The sequence below is a fragment of the Peromyscus maniculatus genome, chromosome 2 (assembly GCF_049852395.1).
Source record: "Peromyscus maniculatus bairdii isolate BWxNUB_F1_BW_parent chromosome 2, HU_Pman_BW_mat_3.1, whole genome shotgun sequence".
Lineage (NCBI taxonomy): Eukaryota > Metazoa > Chordata > Mammalia > Rodentia > Cricetidae > Peromyscus > Peromyscus maniculatus.
The window spans coordinates 132,302,124-132,326,466 of record NC_134853.1 but is presented as its reverse complement, the minus strand read 5'-3'; the positions used below and the strand labels follow the sequence as shown (position 1 = coordinate 132,326,466).

The following is a 24,343-nucleotide window of genomic DNA, read 5'->3' as shown; positions in this document are numbered from 1 at the left end:
TTCTCACATCAGTCTTAGCCCCAGCCCAGGAGCTGCACAAAACAGCAAGACTGGGGGCTTTGGGACTCATAACCGGGTTTAAGCTTTGGCTGTCTGCCTTATCAGTTATGACCTTTGTAAAATTCCTTTTCTAAGTATCCCTGTGAGCTTCTGTTTTATCCTAGGTATAATGAGGATAACAACCCTGACCTTCTGGATTCTGTGTATGAACCAGTGCGTGTAAATTCCCCAGTAGAACCCTCAGAACAGAGTGAACTTGAAGAAACGATGGCCAGGGTTGACAGTGGCCATGGTGATAATTGTAGCATCATTGAAATGATCTAAACTTAAATGCCACCTCCTTCAGGAGGTGTGGGAGAGATTTGCACTTCCTATAAATATGGGGTAGCTGCTCTTCCTTTGCCCCTGCAGCCACATTGCTTTCCCAGCAGAATGATGACAGCACGAGATAGAGTATTGACTCTATTCTATTGGATCACAAATTGCTGGTGTTTTTGCACCTGACAAGGAGCCTGCACTGTGGTTAACACTGAAGAAATAATTATTGAATGGACATTTCCAGTCTTGTATGGTATACTTCTTATGAATCCAGCCAATGTATGTGGGCGCTGTTGCCCAAGGGATAGTATTAAGAGCCACAGAAAACAAGCTATTCCACTGAAGCCACACACCAGTGCTCTACAGGGCCTGGACTGGAATCCTGGTCCTGAGCCCCATGGTCTCCCTTTTAGTTGTGCTGCTTCCACAACGTATCTTTGATTCAAAAAAGTTAAATTTCAAAACCGAATAAAGAGGCTGCTGAGACACCTCCAAGGGATCCACTGCTTTCCTCTGATCTCAGTGAAAACCTACGCATAAGGTATACATGTGCATGGATATATTCACATGCATATAAATTAAAATAATAAAGAAATCATTCAAAAGAAGGCCTGGAAGAGGAGCATTAGAGTTGGGAGATATTGAGAGATACACTCCTTGACCCACCCTGCTAATGAAAAGTAGAGTCACTGGAGACTCAAAGGCAACGTCAGTATCCTAGTGGTCCTCAAGGATCCTAGTGTGCCTTAGAGGTCAGAGCATGTGACCCCTAGTGACCCCAGTGACCCTCTGGGAGTTGAACCTGCGTGGGCACTTTTTGATCTGACTTTTGAAGAATTCTTTGAGTGGCAATCAGTCTCCCAGCAGTTGCATGTTTCCAGAGCAAAACATTTTGGTAAAGATGCATGACACCTGGCTAGGGGACAATGGTACTAGATGCACCTCTGCTGTCTCTGTTATCTTGGTAAAGTCACCTCTTCTCTCTGAGTTCTGTGTTCTCTGTAGACCAAACATGTTATACTTCACTCATGGAGGTCTCTTTTATAACATGATTCTAAAGTGTCAATAACCTGGCTTTAGCCCCAGAGTCAGGGACCTTGAAGAAAGTAATTATTTCCAGTAAAGTTTATTCAATTAAATGATTTCTATTTTTGGAGTCAGGTTGGCATCATCTGGTTCTTTTACTTTCATTTATTTGTTTTAATGTAAGTTTCCTTTTAAAATTTATATTTGTGTGTGTGTGTGTGTGTGTGTGAGAGAGAGAGAGAGAGAGAGAGAGAGAGAGAGAGAGAGAGAGAGAGAGAGAGAGAGAGAGAGATTTACATGTGTTAGAGCATTAATGTGCAAGTCAGAGGACAACTTTGTGGAGCTGGTTTTCTTTTCCCCCATTTACACATGTTCTGGGGGTTGAACTTACATTTTAGGCATGTATGCCAAGCACTTTTATGCTCTGAGCCATCTTGCTGGCTGGCACAGTTTTTCAAAGCTTACAGATGGTTACCACTATGGTGGTATTGTGTTCCCCAAAATATTGTGTACCCTAATAAACTTATCTGGGGACAGAGAACAGAACAGCCACTAGATAGACATAGAGACCAGAAAATGGTGGCACACTTGCCTTTAATCCTTTCACTTGGGAGGCAGAGATCCATTCAGATCTCTGTGAGTTTAAAGCCACACTGGAAACAGCCAGGCATGGTGACTCATGCCTTTAATCCCAGGAAGTGAGCCTTTAATCCCAGGAAGGGATGGCAGAAAGCAGAAAGGTATATAAGGTATGAGGACCAGGAACTAGAGCTGGTTAAGCTTTTAGGCTTTTGAGTAGCAATTCAGCTGAGATTAATTCTGGATGAGGACTCAGAGGCTTCCAGTCTGAGGAAACAGCATCAGCAGAGGAACTGGCAAGGTGAGGTGGCTGTGGCTTGTTCTGCTTCTTTGACCTTCCAGCATTCACCCCAATACCTGGCCCCGAAGAGTTTTTTAATTTTTTTTTTATTAATAAGACTGTTTAAGATTCGTGCTACATACCACCATCTTAACACTAGTTGTATGAATTTTTCAAGATTGGAGACTTTTGTGGGACTCAAAATGTGAGTCAGAGCACAAGAGAATAGTCCAGGTAGAAAGCGTGGCTGTGCAAAGCTAGGAAGTATGAACATTGCTAACTGGCTCCTGGTATGTTCTGCTGTGTTAAGCATTATTGGCTGCTATAAGGACCAAGAAACCAGTGCCTGAAGATAGGGCAAAGGAGGATGACCGATCACTCCTCCAATTGCCCGTTCAGAGTCATAAGATGAAAATCTGGGTCTCTGGTGTTCTATTCTGGTTTTTTTTTATGTTAACTTCTTCATTGGTTCAAAATTAAGATCTATGTTCTGATATAGAGGCCATTTCTGGTACCAGTGGAATAAAATAGCTGACAGTAGCACAATCTTAGAAATGAAAATATATGGAGGTCAGGTGACTACCCGCTACATCAGTTCTTCCTGCTGGCTTAGAAGTACTATTGAGTATCTCTTTCTTTCTTCTTCCAAACTGTGAGCTGTGTAAGAACAGGGATAATGTCTAAGTCCTTGGAATGGCATCACTCCCCAATCCAACATAATATACTATATTTAAATGTCAAGAAGTTTCAGTAAGTATCGAATGAATGGAAAGAATCATAAGTGCATGAATCAATGCTCTGCTGGTCTGTAAACAGGCCTAGGAAATTACTTACATGTAGTCATTAGCAATATAACAGTGTTTCAGTCAGTGATGGACCATGTGATAAAACTATAGATTCTATCACCAGGGATTTCACAGATGCCTTTGTTTGCATGAGTACACTCGACAATGCTAGCACCCTGGCAAAATCACCTAACAACACATTTGTCAGTCCAGATCCTTCTTGTGAAGTGATAAATTGACCATGGTTTGAAAAATACAAGTTTCTGTTAAATAGTGAACATACCTACAGTAATCAAGTGAAGGAGATACTTATCCTTGTTTATAGACAAGGAAATAAAATCCAAGAAGGGTTTGATCTTGAGAAGGTCACTCAATGACTATGATATAGAGTTGGATTCAAACTAGGTCTTATTGCTGCCACAATGGCCCACAGCCAGGCTTTGAGGTCCCACAGTCTGAGTGACACTACGAGATCTGAGAAAGGAACACTGTGCTTCTCATCTGTCTCTTCCTGTCCTGCTCACTTCCTTCCTTGTGCAATGGCATGAACATGCTGGTTCCAAAGATTGTAATGCAAGTAGCAGCAAATAAACAGTTCCAGCTCGGGAAGGACACTGTGTCTTGTTGTGGCATATTACTTTAACTATGTAAAAATGTGTTGCATTTGTTTATGTAGCAAAATATTTGTTTAACTATATAAAGATGTATTACATTTATGTATGCTGCATTTGTTTAACAATGTAAAGATGTGTTGCTTTGCCTGCCTAAGACACTTGATTGGTCTAATAAATAGCTAGGCAGTAGAGAGATAGGTGGGGCTGGCAGGCAGAGAGAATATATAGGAGGAGGAATCTAGGTGTGTGTGTGTGTGTGTGTGTGTGTGTGTGTGTGTGTGTGTGTGTATTCATGAGAGAAAGGGAGAGATGGAGAGGGAGAGAGAAAAGAGAAGAGAAAAAGGGAGAAAGAGGGAGGTGCCTGGGGTTAGCTGGACGGACATCCACCAGTGAGCCAGGCATGAGAAGCAGGAAAGTAGGACATACAGAAGGAAAGAATGATAAAATGCCATGAGGCAAAATGTAGATGAAGATAAAGAGTTTAAAATAAGTTGTAAGAGCTAGTGGGACAAGCATAAGATAAGCCTAAGCAATCATAACTAATAATAAGTCTCTGTGTCATTACTTGGGGGCTGGTTGGTGGCCCAAGAGAAAGCTGGATACAGTGCCTCCTTCTTGTTGTAATGATGGCAGCCAGAGTGAGAGCAATGATTTCAATTTCCCTCCTTATGATTTCCATTTCATTTCTTCTAAGAAATAAAGAAAAAGTCAGTATAACAGACTCCAGATCAGTCTTCTGAACACCGTGAGACTGCATACTCCTGGGAGCCTTGACATTGACAAGCAGAGATGTATGGGGCATGCATGCAATTGTCCCCTAAACACAGCAGTTTTTCAGCATTACCAATGAGATGGATTGGATTAAGTATATTTGCACCAAAAGCAAAATAAATATTGCTTTATTTAATGCCACAAAAGGTTGGAATTCAATTGCCCTTGGCCTGAGGCACCTTCTAGCTCTATTGATTGGTCAGTGTCAGAATGCCAGACAATCTGTCATCAACAGCCCCTACAAAGTGCTTAGCAAGAGAGATGTGCTCTGCTCTGCTACAGATAAATGCATTGCCCTTTATGCCAAATAAGAATAATCATAACATACCCACTCATCATCACACAAGGTATTACAGCATTTCCTTCCCATGTCTTCATAGGTCACCATATCAGGAGACATTGTGATCAGGATGGCTGTTCTGGATAGTTTTATGACAATTTGACATATTATAAAGTCATTTGAGAGGAGGGAACCTCAATTAAGAAAATGCCTGGCTCTGCCTCCAGAGTGCTGGGATTAAAGGCATGTGCCACCACTGCCCAGCTCACAGAGCCAGGCGGATCTCTGTGAGTTCGAGGCCAGCCTGGACTACCAAGTGAGTTCCAGGAAAAAAAGAAAGAAAGAAAGAAAAGAAAAGAAAAGAAAAGGAAAGAAAAGAAAAGAAAAGAAAAGAAAAGAAAAGAAAAGAAAAGAAAATGCCTCCACAAGATCAGGCTGTAGAAAAGCCTGTGGAGCATTTTCTTATTTAGTGATTGTTACGGGCACTACCATCCCTAGGCTGGTGGTTCTGGGTTCTTTAAGAAGGCAGACTGAGAAAGCCATGGGAAGCAACCCAGTAAGCAGCACCCTTCTATGGCCTCTGCATCAGCTCTTGCCTCCAGGTTCCTGCCATCTTTGAGTCTTTGTCCTGACTTTCTTTGATGAAGAACAGTGCTGTGAAAATGTAAGTCTAATAAACCCTTTACTCTTCAATTTGCGGTTTTCGTCATGGTTTTTCATTGCCGCAATAGAAACCTGAACTAAGACAATGGTGAAGGCAGAGGAAGATGGATAAGAACATGTCTTCCAAAATGAGAAAGATGTAGGTCTGAGTCTTGGGTCTTCCACTAAGTAGCTTTGTGACTTAGCACAAATCCATGTGTTTGTGAAAACACCTTCAAGAAGCTAGAAGAAGAGAGTTTGAATGTACTTCTATCCCACTGAGCCCTCTGTGCTAGCAGTCTCCACACAACTGATGCTCAGATGGCTAAGGGGTTTGTCCACAGTCCAACAAGGACAGGCAACAGAGGTTGGGCTTGAACCCAGCCCACCAACTCCAAGCCAAATTCTCAGGCTTCATTTGACTTGTTTGAAGTAGTCTTGGGTGTCAGGGGAGATCCTAAAAAACTGTCCCTTGGGTGAAAGGATGATATTGAGTTAACAATCTTATTATAAGTGTATTTTTAAAATTCTTTGTGAATTTTACACACTGTATTTTGATCATATTCACCCTATTTCTCTTCCTAGTTACGCCCCATACACCCCTACCTCCCTCTTCAACATTATGTCCTCTTTTTTTTTTTGTTTTTAAGTGGAGAAACTAAGTTCCAAATAAGAGACAAGCATGAAGGTATCTGTATATGAGTTGGTAAAAGGTGTCCCTTTCCAGGCTGGCAAAGCACCAACTGAAGTCCCTTCTAGGTGGATAATGCATAAAAATGGTGACACTCTATTAAGACTTTGAGCTGGGAGTAGAGTTTCAACCTCCCGACAGGAACCTTGGTGCAGTGTTGGGGTCCACAAAAGTTTCCTAGTGAGATCTGAGCTTGCTTTACCCAGTAGAGCTGCATAAGGGAATGGATTGACCACATGTGTGGTTACCAGGCATTTGGAAGGGTCTGCACTTGGCTGTGCTAGAGGGAGGTCTTTTGCTCCACCCCTTGACATTTCTATAAATAGCCCCTTAGAAGAGACAGAAGGGGCTGGTGGGTTTTGATCCAGGCCCTCCCAGGACTATCCTGTGTTTCTATTGGTCTCTCTCCTCTATATTTCTTTTATTTTTTTCTTTCATTTGTTTCTTGAGACAGAGTTTCTCTGTGAAACAATTCTAGCTGTCCTGGAACTCACTATGTAGACCAGGCTGGCCTCGAACTCACAGAGATCCGCTTAGCTCTGCCTCCCGAGTGCTGGGATTAAAGGCATGTGCCATCACTGTCCGGCTTTCCTCTATATTTTTATTTAAATATTTCTCACTTCTCCCTACTCAAGAGTACCCTGGGAAGAAAAGTGGGGGTGAACCCCCTACAGTGCAGTGTACACACTGTATAGTCCTCACCCTCCATTGGTTAGTAGCAAAACCAGAACTGTGGCTTATTATCTATGAATTGCATCAAGGCCTTCATTCCTTCACAGTGACCTTTGATTTGGGAGAAGGGGCTGTCCAGATCTGGAAAAGGAATCCTCTCCAACCCCAAGCTTTCAGGGGCTCTTTCTCCTACCACTTATTCCTAGTAGACAAGGAAAAGCTTTGCTGGTGGCCATTGTAGAATTCTCTCCTCCAAGCATAACAGCCATCACTATCATCAGAGTAGTTGTGACTGCTTGCAAGAGACCCTCAGGATTGGACATGTTAGTGTTCCCTCATCGAAAGGTTGTTGGACCCTCACCTGAGATTTCAGCCACTCCTCCCAGAACCTCCCTGCCAGTTATATGTAGTTCTGCTCCCACTACATGTGATCTCCTGGTCTCAGGAGGTATTAGAGTACAGAGTGTGGAAGGTTACCCAAGCAGAGGATTCTATCTACACAGCTATGAGGAAGTCATTATCTATGATTGGGTGAGACTTCTTGGTGGTTCTACTGTTTGGTTGGCCAAGTTTAACTTTGATGTAATTGTTACATCGATTAGTCCTTGGTGCCTTATTGGTGGAATGGACTCTGTTTACATCTCCTCAGGAAAAGCTCATGCTTCAAGAACATAACTTATCTCCTGTGCAGAACATGGCTTCAGGGGACTCTTCTTCTCTCCAGTCTCCTGCTTGAAAGCGGAACATACTAGACTCCAGGAGCTCCCCAGCATTGCAACTTAACACACCCCAGAGCTAGTCACCACCTAGAAGAACTCAAAATTCTATCACATCCTATCCATACACTCCCAGAAAGGGAGGGTGAGGCCAAGAGTGAAGAAGGGATTTGCCAAGGTCATGGGCTGTGTAGTAGTAGGACTGAAAGTTCATTTCAGAACCAAGAAGATATTTTTTCTCTATATAAGAACATTGATAAAGGGTTTATTCTTTTTTTGAAAGACCTGAAGGGTGACATTTTCTCAAGGAGCTCACTGGCCTTGAAGTCAGGAACTGGGTGTTGCAATTTCCTAGGTGAAAGGGGGCAGAAGTAACACAGGAAGGAAGAAGTCCTTCATGTCTTTCCCATGTGGGAAATGGCAAGTTCCTTACCTATCTGTTCTAAGGACCCCAAATCCAAATATGGACACAGAAGCCTAGGAAATTATCCTTTTATCTGTCTAATATTTTTGTGGCTAAACTTTCCCTGGGCAGAAAAATGAAGACTTTTCCTTCTCAGAGGGTTGCTGTGAGGACCAAATTGTATTGTCCATGTGAAACGCTGAGGACACTGCCTAGTTTGAGATGTGTGTTCCACACCTGTTAGCTGTTTTCATGGGCTGATGTTCAGGGTGCTCCACAGTTTGGTCTTCACTTCTCATCCCATGCCACCAATCTGTATACCATGCAAGGAAAGCATGATCAAGGCTTATAAGCTAATTGCAGAAAGGAGGTCCTCCATACAGTGGCTGGTAAAATTCCCATTGAGTCTCAAGGTTTAATAAGCCTGGGCTGCTCCTGAGCCTCTATTGTCCTCTTAGTTGGTGTTTATGCATGGTACATGAACTGCCCAGTGTATGAACGTCACAGCCTTGAAAATGTGTACAGCCCATACTTCATTCTCCAAGGGTCTCTATTTACTTAAGGCTCCAGAAGCAAGGATCAGAGTTGTGGGCCCCTAGTAAGCACTATGAGTTTGATTCCTTGATCTCCGGCAAATACCAGGGACCACAAGCAGGAGACTTAACTTCTCTATGTATGTCAGCTTCCTTCTCTCCAATGTGATGAGGGCATGAGAATCTACCTTCTTGATTTAAGATAGTTCTTGGGTGGTATACCCCTCCACACACCCTTGCTACTCCTTCCTGTGGGAGGGGATGAACTTGTCTGATTGGCCAACTCAAGGAACTGAGCCTGTTGGGCCTAAAAACCTCAGGAACACTTTAGGTTCTGTTTTGTTGTGTCATGTCTCATGTTTCTTTTGTTTTGTGTGGTTCTAGGTACTAAATCTGGGCATGGTAGGCTAGTGTTCTACCCATTGAGCTCCACCCTCAGGCCTCAGCATGCTGGTTTTGGGAAGTTTGGGGATGTGAACATGGAGCCCTGCAGGGAAGCTCCATTCTGGTCTGCTCTTGGTCACATGTCATGCTTTCTGGAAGCTTACTTTCTCCTCTACTTGTGTGTATATGAACGGTCTTGTTAAATAAGAAACACAGAGCCAATGCAGAGATGAAAGCCCAAGAGATCAGAGCTAAAAACCTTACCATTCACTGCAGCTGTTGTCCTCTTCAGCAAGAGACCTACTTCCTGTCTGTTTGCCTTTTTTATAGACTTTCTATTCTGCCTTCTCATTGGTTGTAAACCCAACCACATGACCTCCTTGTCACTGCCTGTCTGTACAGACCTCCAGGTCTTCTATGGTTGGTATTGAGATTAAAGGTGTGTGTCTCCATGCTGGCTGTATCCTTAAACATATGGAGATCTGCCTAGCTCTGCCTCCCAAGAGCTGGGATTAAAGGCGTGTACCACCGCTGCCCAGTTCCTGCTATGGCTTGCTATTAGCTCTGACTCCCAGGCAACTTTATTTATTAACATACAAATAAAATCACATTTCAGTACAATTAAAATATCACCATACTTGTGGCTGATGGGATGCTTAATTTAGAGATAAATCAAACAGAATTCAATTTGGGCCATATATTACCGACCATGTCTTTCAAATTCTGCCTTCATCAACACCAGAGCTAATATTTTTACCTCTCTGACTTTCTGATTCCTGAATTCCCTATAAATTAAGCAGTAGAATGAGAATGAGAGCAGGAGTGTGTTAACTAGCATCCTTTTACCTTCAGTGGAGTGATACACAAAAGACACTGACAGAAGTGTCAGGCAGCTTGTGTTCATCTAATGCTTTGTATTCTATCAACACTGTTCACTTTTATTCCTTCAGAACACATCACCATTGTCTTCCTCGGGCCAACTGTCACTCATCATTCAAGACTCATCTCACACAGGATATCCTGTGGGATGCCTTCCCTGACTGCTCCAATTCCTACATTCCCAAGGAGTTAGAATGCCTTCTCTGTGACTTCTCAGCCCGGAATGGGGCCAAGCCTACCTGGCATTCTTATTGCTTGGTATCATGTATGTACTTGGTGAAGGAAGGAAAGAAGGAAGGAAGGAAGAGACGAAGAGAGGGAAGAGAAAGAGGGAGGGAGAGTAGATGCAAGGGAGAGAGGAAGGCAGAGGGAAAACAGAAGCAGAGGAAAGACTAAAAGTATCAGGAAGCCTTCTTCAGCAGAAGCAGAAGGCCAGAAAAGGCCAGATCTCAGCAAGAATGGGCAGCTGTATGCTCTTGGGAAGAGCCCAGAAGGAAGAGAAGATATAGGAGGGGTAAAGTTGCCAGTGGGTGAGGAGCAAGGAAGGATGCTCAGTGATACTGTACAGGCCTCAAGTCCAGGCTAAACACCTCAGATGCCTTCTAATGACCAGTGGGCACCACAGAAAGATTTTACAGTGGGAACCAGTGCTAGGTGAGCAGCGGTTGAGGAACTAAGACCAGAAATGATGGTGTTCCTGACTTTAGTCCACTGTTTTGCTCCTGTAGACTCCCAAGTCACTAATTCTTAGTATCTACTGCCCCAGAAACCTGTCTTTACTGTAGAATCAGTTGTTGAAACCAACTTGCTATCAACTCAAACTTTGAAATGCGATTCGGCTGCTTGCAGGACAGAGAGGGGAGCTGCCTCCACAGACATCTAGCCATCTGGCTTTTTCTGAGCAACCTGGCTGGGAGGCTCATTTGAATAATTGGTTTTGGCAGTGTGCACTTGTGGGTTAGACACCCAATTACACCAAGGGCCCAAGTGTCCTTTCAGCCTCCATAAAAATATCACTCAGGTTACATAAAGCAGGAGAGTCTCTAGGAGGTGAGGGTCTGTCTGGCCTCGGCTGTTGCTCCAGCTGCATCTGAAGTATGTGGCTCTTATGACCTTCAGTGAGTTACTTACTTTCTCTATATCAGGCAACCTGATTTCTTTGCCTAAGGAAGGAGCATAACTCCTGCCCTGCCTCTGCCACACGCTTCTCAAAAGGCTCTATGAAAAGATGGGGGAGTTACAACTCAGCCAAATAAATGCAAGAGGAAGGATTTAGGTGAAGATTGGGGTGAAGGAGAGTCCAATGTCAGGTAGTCAAATGCATATGAGCTGTGTCATGAGTGTGGTCCCCAGAATGAGGTTTGTGATGGACCCTTCCCAGCCTTATTCCACCAATTAGATCAGTATGCTAGAGGGAGCTGACTGTGCCCCGGTTTCCTCATCTGTCAATAGGAAATAATGGTGCAATTGTGCTAATGGTTAAATAAAACAATAAATGCAAAATCCTTGGAGTAGTGCCAGATCCAGAAGAAGTAATACATATTAGCTATCATCATTATCACCATTACCATCATCATTCAGTCTTGGATACCATGCCTCAAAAACAGACAATGGCAAACATCTGGAATATGGTTTTAGGACAGTAGGAAGGACAAGGTGTGAGGCTACATATGACAAGTTGAAAGGTTCTGAGTGCTTCAATCTGAAGAGCAGGAGCTAGCATTTGGTGGGAAACGAAGAAGCGCAAAGAAACACACAATCTTCTAACAACTGATGGCTGCTGGGAAAATACTAATCTGGACCTGATTGACCCTTCAGAAGGCAGAGACAGTCAGACCTTGAACAGTGTCTTATTTGGGGTTCCTATTGCCAGGAAGAGACACCATGACCACAGCAACTCTTATAAAGGAAAGACATTTAATTGAGGTGGCTTACATTTTCAGAGGTTTAGTCCATTATCATCATGGTGTAAGATGGTGGCATGCAGGCAGACATGGTGCTGGAGAAGGAGCTGAGAGTCCTAAATTTTGACTGGCAGGCAACAGGAAGTGGTCTGTCTCAGTGGGTGTTGCTTGAGCATATATGTGACCTCAAACCCCACTGCCACATTGATACACTTCCTCCAACAAGACCACACCTACTCCAACAAGGTCATACCTCCTAATAGTGCCACTCCCTTTGGGGGCCATTTTCTTTCAAAATACCACACACAGGAAGTCCTTTCTAACAAGCAAGGAGCAGCAGTGCAGCTGATGCCTTGGAATGTGAGGACTCACTGTGACTGAGCTTCCACAGTCAGGGGTTCATGTAGGCAGCCCTCAAAGATGCTGCTAAGGGGTTCTTGCTCTAGGCAAGACACTGTGCCAGATATCTGTCCATGATGCTATGAGAGAGGAAAGGTAGGAGAAGTAGAGGAGGAGGACCTGGCAGATCTCTCAATGGGCCTGCATGGAGCATTGTTTTCCATTTCTAGCTCAATGGAAAAAGTGAAGGTTAGATACTGACACAAAATGAATAGAACAGTATTGTACAGTTTATATGGTTGATTTTATGTTCCCTTATACTTTGGACAGCTTAAAATGTCCTTAATTCCTCCTCTGATTCTGAGGTGAAAACACACCAGTTAAAGTGTGTGTGTGTGTGTGTGTGTGTGTGTGTGTGTGTGTGTGTGTGTGTGTGTGTGGTGTGTTTGAAATATTTCCCCTGGAATTTCAATCTCACTATTATATTTAATGCTGTTTTTGCTGTTCTTCCTAGAACCTTTTTATGACTATTGAATTCTTAAGATCCTCCATTCTTAATTTTTTAACCTGTGTGTATATGAACATAGATGAGTTTATTTGCATTACATGTGTGCAGGAGCCTACAAAGGTCATAAAGAACTTAAGTGTTGGTTTCCCTAGAACTGGAGTTACAGGTAAACTACCATGTGGGTGCTGGGAACCAAATCTAGGTCCTCTGCAAGAGCAGTAAGCACTCTTACCTGCTGAGCTGTCTCTCCAGCTCCAGGTCCTTCATCCTTGGAAAACTCTCCCTTGTCACCCCCAATTAGAAGGAGACTCTCTCAGCTTCAAGAGACAGTATAGTACAAGGTCAAAAATGAAGGGCTGTTCTCTTGGGAACACTGATAAAAGTGACCTTTTGTGCCAGGGGACTTAGGACAGGTTCTATAATACCTCAGTGCTTCATTGCCCTTCTCTACTTAAAATGGGGCTGTCACACCAACTCCCTCACAGGGCTTTGATTAGAACTGAAGGAGATAATACATAGAGCACATAGTAAGTAGATGCTTTTCCTCTTCTCATACAAACTCCGGGTTTTTTATTGGCAAAGGCTGGGGCTGGTTAATGCCTTCTGCTTTCTCAAGTACCAGAAAGTCCTCAACAAACCTAGCTGAAATTAGATTTACTGCACTGAAGCATCTTTGCTACAATAGGATTACAAGGGCTGAGAGACATACTGACCCCAAGCTCTTCCGGCTCTGATAGCATCTGCTTCTACCCCAGGGTCTGCAGTGTGGGGCCATATAGCAGATCAGTTCTGCACCACCCAGAGAGTCTTGTTCCACCCTGACCTCCACACTCCTAAGAAGCACTGAGGTCTTCAGAAGATGAGAAATTTCACGGCATCCTGCTATCTTCTGGGTAACTGCGTATTTTATGATGACTAATAGGCAATTACTATGGTAATATTGCAATTCAGCATGTGTGAGGTTTGGGAAATGAGAAATTATGGGTAACTACTTTGGACTCATTTCTATGGTAACAAAAAGTAATTGTCATTAAATACCAGTTATACTGAGGCTGTACCTGGTAATTATAGATTTTTATGCCCAGAAACATAAATAAAACCAATAAATTTATTCCAAGGTCTATGACTGTTTACTTATACGTGGCTCTATGGAATACACAATGACAAACACCTAATTAAGAAATGCAAACCCAACACAGAATTTCATATCGTCATATGGAGATGGAAGTTCTGTTTTTCATAGACAAGGCATTACCAATGCTATGGAAATACAGTGGGGTGCAGGGGTGGGTAGGGCTGCCTTCTCTGCAGAGGAAACAATGAGAATGGAGGTTGTGGCAAAGAGAGTGTGCCATCCCTCAGTCTGCATGCAAAGCCTTGTATTCTGCAACTCATTGAGAATTGCTCTCTGATTCTAAACAGATCTGCCTATCGCCCCCACTTTGATGGCCTGATAGCTAGGCTTACAATTTTTTGACTCTGAGATGCTGGAAGTTGCAATATCTATCCCTCAAGATATGAGTTGCTAGATACCTTTGGAACTATTTGAAAACATCCACATTGCACAATCGGTAGTTACGTTATTTTTTCTTTTGTTTTTAAAAATGTGGTAAAGTACAATATAACATAAATTCTACCATATTAACCATTGTAAGTTTGTGGCTCACTGGCATTAAACACCCGCAATGTGTTGCTACCAGCGCTATCCGTGAAAGCTAGGCCTGTTAACCCACTACACAGTGACTTCCTCTTCTCCCTTTCCCAAATCTGCACAACCATCATAGTGCTTTCTGTTTGTGACTAGAGTGACTCCTTGAAGTACTTCATGTAAGTAGAATCCAACAGTATTTGTCTTCCTGTGGCTGGTTTATTTCACTCCGCATCACTATTCTCCAGGTTCATTCATAGGGTGGCCGTGCTTCTCCTGATAGAGCCTCCCCCCAGGACATCTACCAGATGATGAAAGTTGCCTGTTACTCCATATAGTTCCTCCAAGGAGGCTGGAGGAAAATTGAGGCTTGGAGTGAAATTTGTATTGTCCTAAGACAATAAACCCTGGAGGCTAAGGAAAGAAAACTGCCTCCATCGAAGGCTGATAAAAGAGTTAGAGCCCTGAGACCCTGGATGCAAGCCTGGAACCTTGCCAGTGGCCCTTCACCTTCTTAGACTGTTTCCCATTTTTCTCTAATGGACACAGTAAAAACTGACTTTCCTTTCTCAAACCATTGCACTGATCAAATACAGTATTTAGGTGCTTTTAAGAGCACTGGGCTCTATGAGATAACAAAGTGGTGCCCGAGAATCCAGAGTCTGTCCCGTCCTAACAGCCGCTCATCCTTTAAAATCAGAAGAGTATTCATGTCATAACAGTATGCAATTAAACAGTTGGGGTTGGAGGCTGACAGCATCTGGCTGTAGTTACTCTCTTCTGGGGATTTTAGCTTTGTGTCGCAGCACAATCACTACATACCACTGCTTAGTTTATTTGTTCATTCAGGAAACAAAGATAAAGGGCCCATTCTGTGTCAGCCACGATGGCAGGCTGACAGGGAACAAGGCAGACAAAGTCACATATATACATGATTACAAATCAGGCCAGGACAATGCAAGGTGCTATGAAAGAGTGCAGTGGGGAGCCCACTGTCTATTGCAGGTGCTGGGAAGGCCTTCCCATGGATTAGATGAGACCTGACATCTGCAGGGGGAAAGGGAAGTGGAATTGGAGTGTTGTGAGCAAGACAGAGTGCATACTTGCCCTACGTCTTTATTATACACAGTAAGGGTTATGTATTGTGGTATCATATGATATAACAATTGCAGAAACTGCTGTGGAATATACTGTGGTTGCTGCATATTGTGATAAAAACTTTAATATAGGTCATATATACTCTTAGCACAGCCACAGTATGGTACCACACACAGTAATCTAGCAAGTAGACTGCTGCTCTTTAACATAATGAATATTCCCAGAATAGTGTAACAGCCATCTGCTGCTATTATGTTCTAGGGTAAAATGTGTGCATCTCTCTCTCTCTCTCTCTCTCTCTCTCTCTCTCTCTCTCTCTCTCTCTCTCTCTCTCTCTCTCGTAACCCAAGCTGCCCTCAAACTCACTGTGTAGCCAAAGATGACCTTGAATTTCTGACCTTCCAGACTCCACCTTCTGAGTGCTAGGATTATAGGCATGTGCCACCATGTCTGGTTTTATGTAGTGCTGGACACTGAACCCAGAGATCTGTGAATGCTAGGCAATCAATCTACCAACTGAGCCACACCCCCAGGTTACATTAATCTTCTCTACCTGACTATTAGTTAGTACTATACCTGACTATAGTGTAGATGTTGGGTTATTAAATATATAGGCTGAGCTGATAGAACTGGGAAATTGACTGTGTCTTTTCCCTATATTGGATCACATGCTTTCTTAATGTGGAGAAAATAGGGTGGGGAGTGGGAAGAGGGAGAAGAAATAGATTTTTATTTAGAACTTAAAATGTGCTCAGTACTGTACTTTAAGTGTATTGTCTTCTAAAGGTCTCATAATCTTTCATTTCCTACTGACAAGTGATGTTAGATAGATAGATAGATAGATAGATAGATAGATAGATAGATAGATAGATAGATAGGTAGATAGATAGATGATAGATAGATAGATAGATAGATAGATAGATAGATAGATAGATAGATAGATAGACCGGGAACTTAGTGAGGCTGTATCAGTTACCCCAAGTCCTGGGACACATAGACAGTGGATCAGAAGTTGGTGTCACACCTGACTAACACCAAAGCCCATGTTATCACTCACTGACCTTCACAACTCTAAGGACCCAACATCCCTCCACACTGCAGGGAAGGGGCCTGTGATCTCCCTTCCTATCCCCATGAGGTGCCTCACAGCAGACCTGTTTTACTCTAGCCTCAGAGTAGGCCAGGTCCAGGCCTGGATGCAGCGGGGTAGACATCAGGGGGGACAGGCCTTTATCCACGTCTGCCTGTCACTGGCCATAGACTTAGTGTGGATTCTTTAGCTTCTCCAGGGCCTTGCTCCTCTAGAGGGAGATGCTGAGAGAACGAAAGTCAAAAGGGCACGGAGAGGGAAGCAGAGACATAGCTGCCTGTGTTCTGACCTGTGTCTTGTGATCTCATCAGCATCCTTTGCTTGTTGCCCCAGAGTTCTAAGGGCCAGCCTCCTTCCTTTCCTCCCTCTTTCACAACCATCCCTCAACTACTAAGTTACTTGGAGTGGATTTTTATATTTTCAAGCAGAAAAACCCCAACAGAGCCCTTCCTTGAGAATTGTGAGGATTAAATGAAATATGTGTAAGCACTTGACAGACCATTGAGTCAGCAAGCAGACTTCTTGGGATGGCATTTCCTAAAATGTTTCATAAACCCAACACAGGAGGTGGGATGTATGGACCGTGGCACTTACCTTTTAGAAACATTGAGGTCTGTATTTCTCTTTGGGGACTGCTTGTATTCATGACCATATGCAACATTCTGAAAAGTCTTATTGTGAAAGCTATGTTTAACTTCATTTAGTTCAGCATTTCCCAAACTTATTTGAACTCCAGATTATCTTTCTTGCCATACTCCTTAGAGAGCCATGGCAAACCCAAGAAATATGGCTGCAGGGAGAGCTTGGGAGGAGGAACTGGCATGGGAGAAATTGGCATGGGGACTTCTAAAGCACCTTGAAACTAGGCATTCTGAGTCTTTATTACTATCTTTCCTACACTCCAAAGCTGTAGAAATGAATTCTCATGATTGATAGGTTACTTCTGGCTACTCAGATCTGTTTTAATAACAGGATTAATGCTGTAGTTAGAGACTTTTTGCAACTCTCATAATGAGAAAGAATCATATTTTCTTACTGGGAGAATGTTGGGAGTTGAAACTTCACCATGAAATCATCTCTGAGCGTTGGAGCTACCTGGCCCCAGTCACAAAGTCTGAACCTAGAAGATATATTGAAAACATCTAATTCCCCTTCCTATTTCCTGGCCATATGAAGCAGAGAGAAAGGAGCCATGTTGACCAAGGTCATAGACCTATTTCCAGCTAACCCTTCTCTGGACAGCAGATGATGACATAAATAAGCATGTAGAGTGGCAGAACTGACCTCTCTCTGACCACTGCAGCTCTTGTAATTAAACAGAAATGTTAACATAAATCAAATGGTCTTTCCACCACTATTATCACTAACCGCACACTCTGTCTGGGGAAGGTAGAATGGGATTACTCTTGGGCCTGCAACAAGCCGTAAAACCTGCAGATGCTAATGAGCCATCACTCTAGCCAATTAAGAGAAGAAGCAAAATTGACTTTAATGAAGGCTTCATGCATCCCATGGGTCTCTCTTAGACCCAGGGGTGCCAGAGAGCCCCTCTGGACCCAATTTCCATGGTTTTAGAGAGTAGTAAAGTGGTCTTCTGTAAAATCTTTCTAGCTGGTTGTAGGGAGATCTTATAGCTGAACTCAGTCAAGGGCCTTGGAAGTCTCATCCATTTTCTTTTGTCTTTATCAAAGCCATTCCTCTCGTTCACTTACATTCATCACTTTCTGAGTATCTAATGTTTGCTAATTCCTGCTGCTAGATAGTGAGGATGCAGAGGCTGCCCTGTCTTCTGGTGACCTGAAGTTCAATGGGATTTACGAACACCTTCCAAAACTGTAGTAATGAATTTCCATGACTGAGTGACTTCCTGTTCCTTTTTAGATAACCAGGCCTGTGAGAAGCAGAATGGAGTTGCCACTTCTTTTGGGTGTTTAGGGAAATGATTTCTAGAAGACAGACATGAGCTGAGTTGCCAAGAGAGTTAACTGGCAAGGGAGGGATGAGATGATTCTACAAAGAGGGCCCGGTCATAAAAGAAAAGTAGCAGGAGCCAACATGCTTCTCTATGGCAACAGGCTTTGCTTGGAGAAGTCAGAGACACATCTCTGGGAGAAAAGAGAGTTGGGCAGACTAAAGTCAGTGCAGACACAGGCACCAGGTCACACAAAGCCTTGCATGCAAAGCTTGGGGAGGTTGGTGTTGTCTTGAAGGTTATGGGCCTGATCAAATATGAAGTCATATCATTTGGGCAGTGAAGTTAGACAGTCAATTATCTACTGCTATGTGGCTTTGGGCAAGTCAGTTTCCTCAGCTGTGAAATAAGGGTAATAAGACTGTCTATCTCTGAGAACTCAGTGTTCTTTTGGCAAATGATCTCCTGGGCAGTGGAATTTTAGGCTGTAAATGATGGTTCTACAACAGGAGAAAAAATATTCAAGATATGGCACATGAGCAGGAGTAAAGCATCCAAAGAGAAAGAAGTACTGTCCACATGATCCAGGTTGTTATTCTCCTTCATTAATGATCTTCCAGGAGGAACACAGCAACAGATCAGGGAACATTATAACCATCATCTAAGATTCTATAAAACACATTCCTCCTCATCATTCCTTCTGACACAAGTGCCCTGCTGGGGAATTATTGTCTCTTATATAAGAGAAATTGAGCATCAAAGAGGAAAAGTGAATCCCTCAAGATCATGGGGGAAGTAGGTGCTAAAATTAATATTAGTTTTCCTGGTTCTTAATCATCAGTCTGTTCAGAAAACTCCAGCAAGTGACTTTGCGTTTTCTATAAATGGCCAAGGACATTAGCTGCACTCAGGAGGTTGAGTAAAATGTTCTCTAATCTTTAAATTTCCTCTAATAATTCTTCTAATGGTTAGTCTATTAATTCTTTCTCAAGTTTATTGGCTTCTTCTTGTTTTCATATCTCCATCCTGTCACTTCCTGCTTCTGAGCATTGTCCCCAGTCCCTCACCTGTAGTTGCCTAGGTAGACTCCATCAGGGTTGAGCATTGGTGCAATCTTGAAGACCAAGTGTTCTCGCAGGACACGGGCAATTGGATGCTGACTTACAAGGAAGTCAATGATCCCTAGGGAGAGAGACATGCCTGGATTAGCCTCAAACTGTTTCAAAAGGAGAGGGCACATTTTCCTTAGTCCATAAAATGACAAGAGGGCCAGTGACTTTTGGCCTCTGTCATCAGCTACTGTCATATATATAATTAGGGATACTTGGATATATGACTAGGTGTTTCCCAATGGATTGTCCAAATATATCCTTGTTTCTAAGAGAAGGTAGCTCAAAACATAGCATTGAGGCCTAGGGACAAGAGGGGAAAAAGCACTTCATGCAGATGGAACAGAGAGGGTTTCCAAGCATTTGAGTTGGGCTTTGGTGGTCCTGGATAGCAGCAACAAATTCAAGAGGGTGCCCTCATCACATAACCATAGGGACCTTCCTAAAGTATCCCCTCTAGTATCCTTCTGGTATTGCTCTGCATCTATTCATAGGAAAGAGTTTGGGGGACATAAACTGGTCTCAGCCCTGCCCCTCTCTTCTGTTCCATGTGCCTATTTCTTCACTGAAGACCTGAACGTATAGTCAAAATACTACTCTAATATTTTATGAAATTGGTGTATGCCATAAAGTGGTAGGAGAGTCTCCCAAATGCAGAGGGGACTTATTTCTCACTGGAAGAGAGGAAGCCTCTAAACTGGGCCCTTACAGGTCTTGATAGACAGGCATGAGGAAGACAGCAGGTAACTAAGAACAATAATGTGCCCAGCAGCAGAAACTTAGCTCTTGGAATGATAAATCACTTCAGAGTTCATTCCAAAGCTGCTGTGACCAGCAAGGGACATCTCAGGCTTTTCATTATGCCAGGCTGAGAATCCATGGGCAGCCCAGGGCCAGTTGGACATCATTTACTTCTCGGCTGATGCGGCAGTGGACCAGATGCCCTAATTTATTTGTTGGTCCTCATATTAGAGTTGCAGTTTGCCAATAAACAGGCAGGGTAATGATGCCAGGCGCCCTTGTTAGGGGCTAATAATTGCTTAATCTGTCCGCTAATTGACCCTGGCTCCCTGGGCAGCTCTCCATCAAGGAGCCAGCCGGCACTCAGGGCTGGGCCATGCTGCCTCAGAGAATGGCTTCTGGAAATGGAGGCGCTCACCTCCTTCACAGATGAGCAGATTAATTGGGCTGCCAATTAGGCACCTAATAAAAGAATGAGGAAAAACAAAGCCAGACAGACTATAGCTATCCAGAGCTCACTTTCCCAGGTGGATTTGGGGCAATGAGAGGGTAAATTTTAGACTTATCACTTAGCTCGAAGTCAGAATTAACTGAACGAGAACCTTTCCCACCCGCCAGTCTTTCTATCTGTGCCCACCTCCTCACATGCTAGGGGTCAATCTCAGGTCTTTGTGCTTGCAAGGCAAGCCATGTATTGCCCAACCCGTCTTCCCAGACCCCGACTTGTCTTCTTATAAGAGCAGAAAGAATCATTAGATCTCTCTCTCTGTTTATGGCTTTGTAGGAAGGTTTATAGAAGAGGGACTAAGCTAAGGTTCCCAGTGGTTTGATGACACCAAGAAGGGCTGAGGAGGTTCTGGATAGAGGGCCACCTCAGGAAGGTAAGGTAGCAGGAAGTGAAGCATAGTGAGAAGGAACAGAGGAAGAGCACCATGCCTGTGCATAGTCAAAAGCATTGCATGGATGGAGAGAGCAGAGGGATCCAGGAAGCAGAAAAGACTTGTGGATTTATATTTGAAACTTGGTTGATTATTGGCTGAGAGTGTTGAGAGCTTGCTCTGACCAGTTTCCTCATTACAATGGAAGGACGATACCTAACCTGTCCAGTGAGGTGGGAATAGCCTCCACCTTGCTGGGAGACACCAATAGCCCCCATGACACCAGTCTTTGGTATAGCCATGATTTTGTCATGTCCTTTCCTTTAAGCAAGTATCTTCAAGCCTGGGGCAAACAGGGCAACAGGAAGGGGAGGAAGAGAGGGAAAGTGGCTGAAGGTCTAAAATCGAATTTAGGTACAGAGATTCCTGCCTGATGCCAATCTCCAGTTGACCAGGATGAGTTTTGCCAGACGAACCTTATATTCAATCAAACCTTATCTTCATTGTCTTTATTTCTTCTAGAATGCTTGGCTCAGGACTGGGCCCACAGCAGGTGCTTAAGAAGTGCTATTGATGGAGCTGGAGAGATGGCTCAGCCATTAAGGGCACATATTGCTCTTGCAGAGGAGCCAAGTTTGGTTCCCAGCACCCACATCGGGTGACTCATACCCTGCCTGCAATTCTAAAGCTAGGGGGTATTTGATGCCCCTGGCTTCCATGGGCACCTTCACTCACGTACACATGCCCACACAGACACACACAATTAATTAATAAAACTAAATATTTTTTAAGAAAGAGAGAGAAGAAATGCTTATTGATGGATCATCCCCGACAAAGCCTGAGGTTAGTTGAACTGACAGCCACTCACCCTGCAAATGGGCATTCTAAGACAAATACAATGTTCTTGCAGTGGAGTCATGCACAATAAGACAGTGAGTGCATACTTACTAGCCAAAGTCCTAATGAGAGCTGCAAAGAGTCATTAGAACCCACACAACGCTATTAACTCAACCAAGGCTGGTAGGGACAGGGGTGAGAAAGGGTCTTGGGGAAAAGGCCAGCAAGATGGGTGAGCAAGATGAAAGGTGTCAGGAAGTAACCAGGCAGAGGAATGCTTACACCAAGTCTCAGTGGCAAGAAAGAAGATGGCCTCCTTGGCAGTACACAGTTCTTCATCACGGGCTTAACTTCAGGGCTTAAAATACAGTTGGAAACTATAGTCTCCAGGTTTTCTTCCTTCTTGGGAACCATGCATTTTTTTTGTGTGGCCTTACTCTCTCCACTCCTCAGTTTCCCCAGAAGTTAAAAAACGAGAGAGTGATCATTATTAGGGGTACTACAAAGCCTATGAGTTGATACAAACCAAGTGTCTTGCACATGGAGTAAGCATGTATATGTGTTGTTTTAATCATGGCTTTCAATGATTTATTCATAGGTGGTGGGAAGGGAGGAGAAATGTGAAGGACAAATAGGAGAAGTGAGCAAGGCTATATATAGATGTATATGTATTATAATATATAGCATATATTATTTTATATGTGATATATAAACAAAAACCACTAGATAATCACTATAGGAATTAAAGCTAGGAAGACACAGGTCAATTCTGGGCTTTGGAGAATGCTCCTGGCTACAGTATGCTCTGGCAGCTGGGGATGGGGGGGGTAGATGTGCAGAGAGAGCTCATAGACATAAAGCACCTGGCAGTGAGGAGCCAGGACCTGACCCGTGGCTGACCAGCAAGGGCCCTGGAGAATCATAAGGATGCCTCCAGTGAAGGGGAGATGAGGCTGTCAAGCTCTCTGCTCTAATCCAACAACCCTGCAGGAAATGCCTGAGGTGAAGCCATCAGACTGAAAGAATATGGCCTCAAAATAGAAACTGAGTAAAGAAGAATGCGGAAAGGAAACTTTGCTGGGCCTGTGAGTTTGAGGGATCAAGGTTTGTGTGTGCTGTGTCTGCCTTCCTTCAGGTTGAAGGCTCCAGGAAAGGAAGACTGATCTGTTGGCTTCTGTCATATCTCCAGGCCTTGGTGCCTGGCACAGCAATGGTGTTTAATAGATGAATATGAAACGATTGAAGTCAGAGCCTCAATAGTGACTGTACACTTAGTATTTGGACTGATTTGCAGTGCTTCTGGCTCCATTATGCAGACAGGGAAACAAAGTCAGACTATGACATCACTAGCTGACATTACTCATGAGGGCCTAGATGGGATCTAGACTTATTTCTGCTGGCTTCAAAGCAGTGCCTTTTCTGTTCAGGCAAGATGGAAAGAACTAGAAGATTGCTCACATGTATTTTAGAGAATGTTTTGCATCTGTGGACATGATTTCCTCTCCAGAGAGTACTGGGTGAGGTTCATTGTTTCTGTTCTCTGTTCAGAGGTGGCATCCTGGAACGAGAGGAGCCCAGACCCACAGCACAGCAGCAGAGGCATGTGCTGGGCCCAGGGTACCACATGTACAACTGTAGTCACTCCAGGCCTCCCCTGACTGTTAGACCATTACTACCCTCAGCCAAGCTCAATGTCTTCAAATGATGGAATCACAGGGTTCACAGAATTTAATTTTTCTGCCTCCATGCTGGGCTCTGCCAATTTCACAGATATAAAATGAAAAGCTCCTTTCAGTTGTGATTTAAGGCTGATTGGACCATAGACAGAGAAGACGAAGAATCAAGGAGGAACAGATGTGGGAATAAAAGCAGAGTTGGGGAGGGACAAATAATGGGATATTTTAGGTGCTGCTGGATCTTGATGGCTGGTGGTACTGGTGACTATGAAATGATGGTGTGACAGCATGTGCATACACTTGTGCACCCACACACAGATGTGCATTGTACAAGAACTCTTCCCTGCTCATTTCTTCCTGACAAAGTAATCCTGAGGAGTGACTTCCTGAGAGGACCAGTTCTTCATTTACACACACACACACACACACACACACACACACACACACACACACACACACACACACACACGCTAGTCCTTATGTGGAGGGCACTTTGGTAGGAAGCAACAGGATCCAGGCAGGGAAGGAGACCATCTCTCCACTAACTTGCCTGGAAATGTTCAGTGTGTCCATTCACTTCTCCAGGACACAGGGATAGTAACTGCCAAACTGTAGGGATCTTCACACAGGATATTATTACACCATTTTTGAGGTGAGGATACAGAGGCTCAGAGAGCCAAAGCCTTGCTGAAGGTACCCAAATGGGCAGGCAGAAGTATTAGGACTCAAACCAGGCCTGTTGAATTCCAAACCTCAGCCACGCCTGCCGCCCTCCGGAGTCAGGCATGCCTTCCTGGAAGAAGCAATCCATAAAGGTGGGCTAGTCAGTTCAACAAGAGAGTCTGAAGAGGACAGAGTGCTCCTCAGAGGGAGATTTCATTTTGAATTGAGAAAATACCAAGGGCCTTGGGGAGTTTCAGAGAGGTACTCCTTTGTCCAGAGGTCAGAGACTAAGATCTAGATTCTGGTTAAACTTCCAACTTGCAGTGGAGACTCTAGTTGAGGAGGACCCAGCTCAGGGCTTCCCCAA

The 24,343-nt window shown here is 43.7% G+C and overlaps 1 protein-coding gene across 13 annotated transcripts in view; it reads right to left on the bottom strand.

Annotated features, from left to right (window-relative positions):
• LOC102924940 (AGBL carboxypeptidase 4) overlaps window positions 1-24,343 on the bottom strand; it is a 1,182,350-nt gene that overhangs the window by 99,612 nt on the left and 1,058,395 nt on the right. For all 13 annotated transcript variants that reach the window (XM_076564763.1, XM_076564765.1, XM_076564757.1 and 10 more), the window contains one exon: window positions 19,140-19,254. In XM_076564763.1, coding sequence (XP_076420878.1) covers window positions 19,140-19,254 — 115 coding nt within the window. The remainder of the gene's footprint in view (window positions 1-19,139; window positions 19,255-24,343) is intronic.